Here is a 10,778-nt window from a genome sequence, read left to right as displayed (position 1 = left end):
GGGTGTTGTCCTTTGCAAAAATAAAAACCCCAAAACGGTGGCACTGCCTGCACTTCCTCACGTAGCCCCATGAGATGGCAGAGGTTCAGTCACAGCACCCAACACTGAGCTTGCACCAGAGAGGAATTTCCTTTTGTTTCATATCCACCAGTCAGACTGAACTTCTCTTGTGGAAGTTATATTTTTGTCATATGATAGTTAGAAGTTATATTTTGCAATCAATTTGTTATTGCCTGTAGACACACATATCCTGTTTTTATCTTGTATTTATCCAAAGCTCCCTTGTATTCACTCCTGTCTGACAAAGAACAACTTCTCACTCATCACACACAATCTCTGATCAGAGTCAATGTGTGGTTTGATCCATGAAGCTGCCTGCCATGTGTGATTGAGTTTCACAGGGGTCTCATGGGTGCCAGACCCCTTTTCCTTGTGGCTACACGGTTTAAACGCCCACCCATTACAGACATCCATCCCTCTCGGAAATGAACTCCTCGCTAACAGATAAGGTTTGAGGTTACACTTCAGCTCCACCAACAATAAGACTTTGATCTCGTTGGGCGTTTCACAGTGGCATACATTGTATGACTTGATTGTGCCTCCTCTGAGTTTGTACCTCCCGTGTAGCTCTCTGGAGGACAGGATATATTGTGTATAGTGCAAAGAATAGTGTGTGTGTGTGTGTGTGTTTAAAGTGAGGGGTTGTGAGTGAAGCAAAAGCTTCCAGCAGTAGGACCCAGAGGATTTTTGCAGGAAAAAAAACTAGACCAGCACACCTTCATGATATCTGAGGCATGACAAAGATGTGGAAAAAAAGTTGTTCAACACCAACAAAAAAGCTTTGAGCCATGTCATTGGCTAAGAAGAGTCTCACAGGAAAATGCCATGGCTCTTGAGGTCAGCGCGGAGTCTGCTATAAATGTAATGCCACAGACCTTCACTGACTCTGCAGCAGGGTGAACTATCATCGCTCATCTTATCAGAGACAATATGAGCGCTTCTGTGGCCGTGTACAGGAATATTTACACGGAGGACCGCTTTAAACAGGCCTACGGCTCCGATGATAACACGAGTGGAAGTTTGCGGCTCCGGGAAAAGCTCGCCGGGAAGTGCAGGTGTTCAAGGCGAGCCTGCCTTCACCTGTTGAGGGAGCGAGTGCCCATTTTTGACTGGCTGCCAAGATACAGACTCAAGAAATGGATGTTAGGAGATACTATAGGGGGACTGACAGTTGGTATTCTTCACATTCCGCAAGGTGAGTTGTGTATTATCATGATCAACGGGCAAATGAGGCTTGTTTTGTCTTACATTACTTCAGTATTCTATATTATTTTAACAAGTAAATAATTTCATTTCGAATCAACTGAGCCAGGCTTTTATAATAATGATTATACCCCAACAATAATATCATACACAAATGATGATGATGATAGTAACCATGATAATAAAAATCAGAAAATCAACAATGCGCAGTTATTATTATTATGATTATATTCATATTGATATTTATCCAAAGAATTTGATCAAATATTGCTCGGTTATAATACATCAACAACAACCATCAGGCTAAACTGTCAAAATTGACAAGGTCACAGATTACATTACATTACAGTAGAGTCATTTAGCAGATGTTTTCATCCAAAGTGACTTACAATAAGTGTTTAACATCGGTTTTCAAGATAACTACTCGTCACCAGAAGTGCATCTCCTTTCTTAAACAAGCATCTAAGAGCATAAACCAGGGTAGAAACTACATACACTCTTTATTTGTTGTAGGGTCAGTCACTTCTTTTATTTTTTTTGTACTCAGCTAACTTTACATACTTCAGCCATATGAACCTATGTAAGTACAGATTTTACATTCTGAACATCAATTAGAAAAATGTGTTTTCTGCTAATCCGTGTTTTTGAATTTCCTTCCAGGCATGGCCTTCGCGTTACTCACATCTGTAGCACCAATCTTTGGCCTTTACACCTCTTTCTTCCCCGTGGTTCTCTATATGTTTTTTGGCACCGGTCGCCATGTGTCCACAGGTAAGACTTCTGTCCACATATCATCTACTGTATATTCTAGATGAGCTTCATTAATCAACAGGGTTACATTATCTAAAGCTTGCACCCAGAACTCGATGCTTTCCACGGTTACTGAGACGCTACTGTATGTCTGTTCTCAGGAACCTTCGCTGTGGTGAGTCTGATGACTGGTTCTGTGGTGGAGCAGCTGGTTCCCACTCCTCTGGAGATGAACTCAAGTTCGCCTGAAGCGGCCGACTTTGAGGCCCAGAGGATTGGAGTTGCGTCAGCTGTAGCGCTCCTCTCAGGAATTATCATGGTAAGACGGATGCACAACCTGTGTGGATTTAACACAACATGAAAACACAATGGAACTGTGACGGAAGACCTGTCTTTCTATGAACGCTAGCAGACTTGATTCCCCAACGCAGCTCATAATTATGTGTCAATCTCTTGTGCCCCAGCTCTGTATGTTTGGTCTTCAGCTGGGCTTCCTCTCCACCTATCTGTCAGAGCCAATTGTCAAGGCTTTCACCAGTGCTGCTGCCTTCCATGTCACTGTCTCACAGCTGCAAAGCATGCTGGGGCTGCGGCTCCCTCGCCACACTGGGACTTTCTCCCTTTTCAAGGTAGGCAGCGACGAAATCTCGATGGTCTAATCCACCATGTTGTTATTTGGGGGTTTTGTGCTTTCTGCTCAATGGTCACCTTCTGTTGTGTTCAGACTTTAGCGTCAGTGATGAAGAACCTGCCTCACACCAACATGGCTGAGCTGCTGATCTCCTTGGTGTGTTTGGCTGTTCTAGTGCCAATTAAGGAAATCAACATGCGTTACAGACAGCGCCTCCGTACGCCTATCCCTGTGGAGATCCTCACGGTTAGTCAAATGTATTTATGAAGGTGCAGGGTACATTTGCAATTTACAATACAATCAACAGGTTATAAGTCATGGTTTTATACTTCATTCTTCAGGTGATTATTGCTACAGGTGTGGCATATGCCTCCTCGCTGGACTCTACTTACAACATTGAGATAGTTGGTCACATCCCAGCTGGGTAATCTTTTTGGATTTGAAAAAAAAAAAAAAACGTAACACTGAGCTCAGTAGCTTTTAGGAGTTTGACTTTTAATGATCCTGTCCTCAGATTCCCAAAGCCACAGATGCCTACCTTGAGCACCTTCCCTGACATTGCTGGCGACACCATAGCAATAACATTTGTCGGTTATGCTGTGTCGGTCTCTCTGGCAATGATCTATGCCGATAAACATGGATATTCCATCAATCCCAACCAGGTACAGTGTGAACATTTCCCAGCTGCTTGTTGACATGTTAGACTTTCAGCAGTCTGTTAACTTTTTTTGTATGGAACCTGTGCTTTATTTCAGGAGCTCCTGGCTCACGGTATCTCCAACACGGTGTCTTCTTTTTTCACATGCTTCCCCAGCTCAGCCACTCTTGCTACCACTAATATACTTGAGAGTGCTGGAGGATACACACAGGTAGTGTACATGATATCCAGTAAGTTTCAATGGGTCACATTCATAAGTCACAAGGCTTTTTGTATTGATAAAGGTGCAATCCACAATTCAAATATCAACAGAGGGGTCACACCAAGGAAAAACAATGAAAACACTTCACTCTTAAATAGTTTGAAAGGTCCTTTTCATGTTACTGTGTTTACTGATGCAAAAATGGCCTGAATATTTAATCATGATCAACAGAAACATATAAACTCTGTTCTTTTATATATTTGAATGTACCTTCAATTGATGCTGCCAAAGATGTACAGATTGGGGTTTTATGAGTTCTAATCCACTTGAATGCAGTTTAAATGAGGAGAGTGAATTTACATTCAACTGTTTAAGGGGTTTCTTGCATGTTGAGCTTCCATATTGTGGGATGCAGAAAATACTCCAAACAAGGAGCAACGCTACCGGGATTTCCAGTAAGGGATGTGTGTGTGTTGTGTGTGTTGTGTGTGTGTTCCTGCAGCTCTCCGGCTTGTTCACAAGTCTGGTTGTTCTGATTGTCCTGCTTCTGATTGGACCGCTGTTCTACTTCCTTCCAAAGGTGTGTTCAATATGTGTCTATCTGTCTGTACAGAAATGAGAGAAAAAGAGAGGGAAAGTTTACTCCTCTCATCCTTTATCTCTCTCCCCCCCAGGCAGTGTTGGCATGCATCAACGTCACCAGCCTCAGGCAAATGTTCCTCCAGTTCCAGGACTTACCTGATCTGTGGAGAATCAGCAAGATTGACTTTGTAAGGCAATAGATGAATACAACAATACAAGTATTCCTGGAAATGGTCTCCATGCGTGACAATAAAGCACAACAGACTGAAAGGAAGATGATTAACCAGCGCCCTATATTTACCATTAGGTCAACAACTGACTCATAAATTAAAGCTAATTGTTTTCATCAGTATCTGCTCAGGCTGTGGTCCTTTTATAAAGCATTAAAGAATTCCTTAATTCACCTCATCTGGACTTAAATATGTTGTGCCTTTAGCAACATATTACCTTTTTAATTTGGAATTTAAATGGGAGCCAACCACTTGCAAACTGGACTTCATTCTTGTGATTGTTTGTAACACAAGTGTTTACTGGTAATTATAGCTGAGTGAGGTCACACAGGTTTTTACAGTCTGAATCAGCTGCAGTTTAACTGCCTGCTGATCAATTAACGACTCATGCGGTTTAAAATGTCAATGGCTACGTCACAGGTGCAAGGTTATTTGAAACACTCTTCCAACCTAAGAGAATCAGTTGTCAACTAGGCCATGCTATCATGAGCTAGTAGACCACAAGTTGCACACATTGATTGCTTGGCTGGAATATTATTTTCACTGACGTGCCTCCGTTGTTAATTGTTATATCCTGACATGACTAAATGTTATTTTTGACTGGTGTAGATGGTTTGGGTGGTAACCTGGCTCTCTGTAGTGGTCCTCAACGTGGATGTTGGCCTAGCTATCGGAGTGGTTTTCTCAATGATGACCGTCATCTGCCGCACACAAAGGTACATTTTCCATTTCCTGTGCACAAATATATAACATTCCTCGCCGAGAAGTAGAGGATCTCTTTATATACTTGTCAAGCTAGATCACAAGTTATAATGCGGGCAACTAAAGTTGATGACTGTTGGCTCCAACAGGGCTGGTTGTTCAGTGCTTGGTCGGGCCAGCAACACAGAAATTTACAGACCTCTGGAGAACCACAGCAAGGTGAGAGGACGCGCTTACCGTTAACCATTTATTATTATTAAACTTACATTTTTTGTACTTCAAATAGTAGTTTCTGATTCCAACAAGTGAAAATCATAATCTCAGAGACGATGCAGCCCATCCAAGAATAAAGTTGAGACGATCCTGTTTTCCTTTCAGTGCTATGAGATACCTGGAGTGAAGATCCTGACTTACAACGGGCCTATTTACTACGGCAACCGTAGCTTCTTCAGGGAGGAAATGAGCAGGCTGCTGGGCCTGACGCCAGAGAAGATCCGCAGCTGGGAGAAAGCCAGAAAGGCCCTGGAGAAAATGGAGAGAGAGGCTACTGTCAGCACTGTGGTACAACTAGAATTACTAAATGAGCTGCATTATAAAGAAATATGAAGTTCACACTGTAAAATTTGATTTCAGTGTCTGATTGTTTTTTCTCCCTCCATTGTTGTTTAGGAAGGAGGAATTGCAAACACATCATTTTCATCAGAAAATGAGTTCTTTAAATCTGGTAAATAATGAGCGTGGGGCAACTATATATTTTAAATACGGATATCTACAATAGTTCTTTGGCCATTACAAATTACATTTTTTTGTAGAATGCTCTATTTACATTTTTGGTAGACATGTGCTGCATATAATTTCAAGCTTTCCTTTCATTACCCTTTTCCGTAGAAAAATCTAAGAGTGATGTTCAGGCAGTGCTAATCGATTGTAGCAGTGTGACATTTGTTGATGTTGCTGGAGCAAGACTCTTTACACAGGTTAGTCTGCTAAAGCAAGAGAATATGCTTCAAACTTCCCTGCATGGGGTTATCTCCATTTCCTTGTGCCTTGTCTCAACATGATTGATTGCTTTTGGCTTTTTGCAGATGTGTACTGAATGCCACAAAGTTGGAGTTCATGTGTATTTGTCAAACTGCAATGGTAAGGCCTGTATCTAAGTGATTGCTTTCCTAATAGTATTCTATGTTTATAGTTCAGTCTCTTGCATGCAGTGAATGCTTATCAATGATTTCTATCCCCTTAGAGAGCGTCTTAAAGATCCTAACATCAAGTGGCCTAATGACCTACATGAACCCTCAGCATATTTTTGTTACTGTTCATGATGCGGTGATGTACATTCAACAGCAGAAGGTAAGCTAGAGAGCAGACATTTTCACAAATATTCAAAAGACTTTCATTTCTAATTACTTAGATTGTCCTAAGCAAAAGCAACTTCTGTCGTCTGATGTAGGAAAAGCCTACAGAGAACACCACGACTGTCTGGGTATGAGCCAGGAGGACAGCGACGAGTCATGCGCCCATCAACCAAGTGTCTTGGACTAAGAAGACAGAAGAGGGCAAATGGGTCTTATACATTGTGTTCTATAAGCAGAGACTATGTTTCTCTGCTGTATAGCAGTGCTCCATTATATACCAGTGTTTCAAAGAAACAGCAGCCTGTTGTAGCACATCATGAATTACAATAATTATCACATACAGTGTTACCACTTTTCACACAAATAGTGGACTCTCTTCTGGTACTTTAATCAGATTTTAGTACACAGTCACAAATTCAGAGGGTTTTAAATAAGATCAGGCATAAAAAAACCAGACATTCTCCTCGTATATTTAGTGTAAAAAAGCAAATCAGTAATTTTGTCCTATGACTATAAAACTCTATATGACAGATGCTCTTTCTTTTATTGTTGTGTATTCTGTAATATTAGCATAATGGTATTTATTTAGTTGCTGTGTGTTGTTTGCAATACGGATTGAATATAAAGTGCACTGAATAGTTAGTTAAATACTTTATGTATTTATATGTTTTGAAAATATGTGCTTGAATATGCAACTATGTGAACTAAATTCCAACTCATACAACCTTAAAATGTTCTCTCTGACTGCACAAAATATTTTATGAAATTACTTTTGTATTTGTCAGCAACTGTGCCATCCAGTGGCTGTTTTGACTATAAATATATATCAAAGAACAACTTCTTGGTGACTCCATTAAATTGAGTTAGGTTTCTACATCAATACTTGGTTTACCATGGTTATTAGGTGTGAATACATTTTAGGGGAAAACACAGTGTGGAATGTGAAGCACGCCACTCTGTCATATTTTGAAGGGAGAAGAAGAGCAGTCTTTGTATTTGGTGAGGTACCGTAGACCGGCGTGTCTGCACTGAGATGTAATGAAAAATGAAAAATGCATTATTCAAATGCGCAAAGACAAAGGTTTTCCTTTTTAACAGGGGGAAAGTAGGACCGCAGGTCATTAGTTCTGGCGAATTCTGGTTTATTTAACATGCATCAGGCAAGCTACAGTGACGTCAATTCATGCATATTTTCTTTTAAACTTAAAATCACATTACATGCAACTTTTTGATCCAGCCTGTCTACCACTTTCTACAGAAAGAAAGATGTTCACATTATAAACCAAGTCTGAGAAAACCTTCTGAAAGATGGACAATATATGTGTTACCAGTAGCTGTAAATGCCATTACATTGATTGGAAGTGATGTCTTAGCTCACAGCCATGTTGTCCTCTGCTGTCCAACAGTTAAAGGTTTTCCCCCACTGCTACTGACGATAATCCTGTTACTTTGACCTGATAAAGCTATATGCAGCGTGAGTTCAAAACCAGGATGAAAAAGGGAAAGAAAACAAATTATTTCCTTGCTTGATGTTGGATAGCCAAGTTATTAATTTTTTCCAGTGCATATTTCAAAGAGGCCTCTAGACACAGTACCCTTTGGGTTTTCCCTTTAAAGCTCAAGGAGTTTCACTAATTGGCAGGAAGTAGTCCACTTCAATTAGAACATGGTACACAAGGCTCTGGCCAAATGTTTACTCAGCCAGATTCTACCGGCAGACCTACTAACTGTACACAAACATAAAACCCGGCAAACTCCTCCGGGAAGATCAGTGATTGAATGACAAAGCTTTGATTAATGAAGAAGTGCTTACAGGTATCGTGTACATGTTCTAACAGTTATGTTAATTGACCCACGCATAGCCCAGTGAAAAAAAACTAGTAGTAGTATTATACTACTTAAATGATAATCATGTTAGGGTTTACAAGGTAGAAAGTCATTCAACTTGTGTGGCATTATTCTCTGATCTTTTGTTTCCATCTTGTGGTGAAACATTGGAATGACAGTCAGCTGTCACCATAGTGATAATACCTTAAACAAGAAGTTCATTAACTTCTTTATTTATCCGTGTTGGAAACAAATACGAGCACACATCAAACAATCAGAAATACATCTTATTACTGTGGTGGAAATTAATCTTTTTCACCTCCCTGTGAGATATAACCACGATGAAAAAACTCTCAAATGTCTAAGTATTTATTGAACAGACACTTAGAATAATTGAGTTGGATGGATAATGCTCTTTCCCTACGTATGGTTCATTCAGTGGGAAAGAGCTCTATCCATTCAAGGGTCCAGTCATCCAGGCAAAGGTCCCAGCCTTGGTATCAATGTATCAAGGCTGGGACCTTGGCATCCATGGAAGAGGGTTATGTGGTGAGATCACGATGACGCTACAGCAAGCCAGACATAAAATACCTTCGATATGACAACATTTATTCATCGGGTTTGGTGAGTTTGGATGGCCTGGTCTGCATATGTTCAGGTTTAAGTGATACAAGCTATACCTAAAGAACAACATGATAAATTGCCACAACAATTACCTGTAACTCTGTGTTGGAATAAGTACTTATTCATTACTTAAGTAAAAGTACCAAAACCACAATGTAAAAATACTCAATTATAAGTAAAAGTTCCTCTTTCAAAATACTACTTGAGCTAAAGAACAGAAATGAAAAGTCTATTGCTTTTTGATGCTTTTAATGGTTTTATGTGAAGCACTTTGAATTATCTTGTTGTTGAAATATGCTATACAAATAAGCTTGCCTTGCCTTGCCTATTGCCAGTATGAGTACCTTTAAATGGCCATAAAATAGTACAACGGTAGTGTTAGATACGGGGCTACTTATTGACTCAGCTCTCTATTAAAAGATTGGCAAGCTGGTGTTCGGTAATGTTGAGAATAAATCTCATGTTGAGGAGGAAACTCAGGTGAACAGACTTAGGTCGAGGCGTTTAGCTCAATTCAAGCAATAAGGTTTATTTGTGACAGAAGTATTATGTCCAGCAGTTAAACGTGCACGGACCTAAAAGTTCACTCTGTAGGAGTGAATGAAAAGCTCAAAGGCGCTTAGACAGAGTGCGCATGCGTTCATATATTAGGTCCTCCTTTTGGAGCCTATTGGTCTAAGCAAAATAGAGGCGGATTTGTTTCTAGCATTCAAATGGCCTGATGGAGCACTGAGCATCTCCGCCCACACTGGCTCACGTCCGGGATCCGCCTTCTCTGGAACGTCAGTGTGTGTGAGATGTTGATTCAGCAGCATATTGTTATGTTCGGCCAACTAGATAAGCTAGGCGCTAGATATGCAAGGGCGCCTCTTTCTATCTCTAAGATGGAGCAGGCAGTTGAGACTGGTTCTCTGTAAGACTATGTGACATTTAACTGGGGCAAAAGCTATCCTTCAGAGTTCTAGTAATTTCCACTTTGTTCAGGCGAGTGCGAGAGTGCCCCACCTGGCGTTTTTGACCTTCTTGTACTAGAACTCACATATCCGCGTATAAGCTGTGTTTAACATTGAATGAATGTATATTTTATTTACAGTAAACACGCACTCGGCCGAGGGGCTACCCTAGGTCGGGTCAGTTATGGTAGCTTCCTCTTTTGGATCCGTGCTCTTGGTAAATTGCCAGGTTTGGTTTTAACAGCTTGGATTACTTATGAAGCCGTAAGGGATTGTTAAGTGGATAGGTCATCAGGATAACCATTCAGAACTCAGTTGTTAGACATACATAGATTTAACTTTTTACTATCATGAGGAACATTTACTATGTAAGCAAAATGAATGCACTTGAGAAATTTACTTTAAATGCAGGTTAGATATTTATTGCAAAATATATTTAGCAGGGGCAAAGCTTCAGCTCACATAAAATAATAATACTACACATCATTTCTTACTTTTAATTCTTTGATTATACTCATGTTTAGATGCCGAGTCCGCTCGGTTGGAGCTGGCTTTGGGTGCGGTGGAAAGTTATTTTTTGGAATTGTCAGGGGTGAGGGTCTGGCCAGACCCTCCTCACTCCTGCCTGCTCGGCAAACGACGTCTGTTCAGCGATCTTTGATCTTGTTAAAGTTGAGCAGGGAGGATAGGTGGTTCTTCGTCTTTCAATCTTTGCTCATAGAAGGGCCGTCTTCTTCTTTCGTCTTTTCTCGTCTTTCTTCCTTCTCACTTGGATCTTCCTTCTCAGTTGGATTCTTCCTTCTCGGTTGGATCGTCCTTCTCACTTGGATTCGTCCTTCTTGGTTGGATTCTTCCTTCTCGGTTGGATCGTCCTTCTCGGTTGGATTCTTCCTTCTCGGTTGGATCGTCCTTCTCACTTGGATTCGTCCTTCTTGGTTGGATTCTTCCTTCTCACTTGGATTCGTCCTTCTTGGTTGGATTCTTCCTTCTCGGTTGGATCG

General features: G+C 40.7%; 1 protein-coding gene across 1 annotated transcript; it reads left to right on the top strand.

Moving 5' to 3' along the window:
• Positions 1 to 990: 990 nt before the first annotated feature.
• Positions 991 to 7,146, top strand: slc26a10 (solute carrier family 26 member 10; the record flags this gene model as incomplete). The annotated part of the gene is made up of 18 exons (XM_079273667.1): positions 991 to 1,255; positions 1,924 to 2,034; positions 2,175 to 2,332; positions 2,478 to 2,642; positions 2,738 to 2,890; positions 2,986 to 3,068; positions 3,159 to 3,306; positions 3,400 to 3,513; positions 4,007 to 4,084; positions 4,179 to 4,274; positions 4,926 to 5,032; positions 5,168 to 5,237; positions 5,397 to 5,579; positions 5,688 to 5,742; positions 5,907 to 5,995; positions 6,104 to 6,158; positions 6,262 to 6,368; positions 6,469 to 7,146. The coding sequence occupies 18 exons, from the start codon at positions 991 to 993 to the stop codon at positions 6,505 to 6,507; spliced, it is 2,076 nt and encodes a 691-aa protein (XP_079129793.1). The 3' UTR covers positions 6,508 to 7,146.
• Between the last annotated feature and the right edge of the window lie 3,632 nt (positions 7,147 to 10,778).

This window comes from Melanostigma gelatinosum (genome assembly GCF_949748355.1).
Source record: "Melanostigma gelatinosum genome assembly, chromosome: 8".
NCBI classification, from domain to species: domain Eukaryota; kingdom Metazoa; phylum Chordata; class Actinopteri; order Perciformes; family Zoarcidae; genus Melanostigma; species Melanostigma gelatinosum.
The sequence above is the reverse complement of the archived record's forward strand: the minus strand, read 5'-3'. Positions and strand labels throughout refer to the sequence as shown.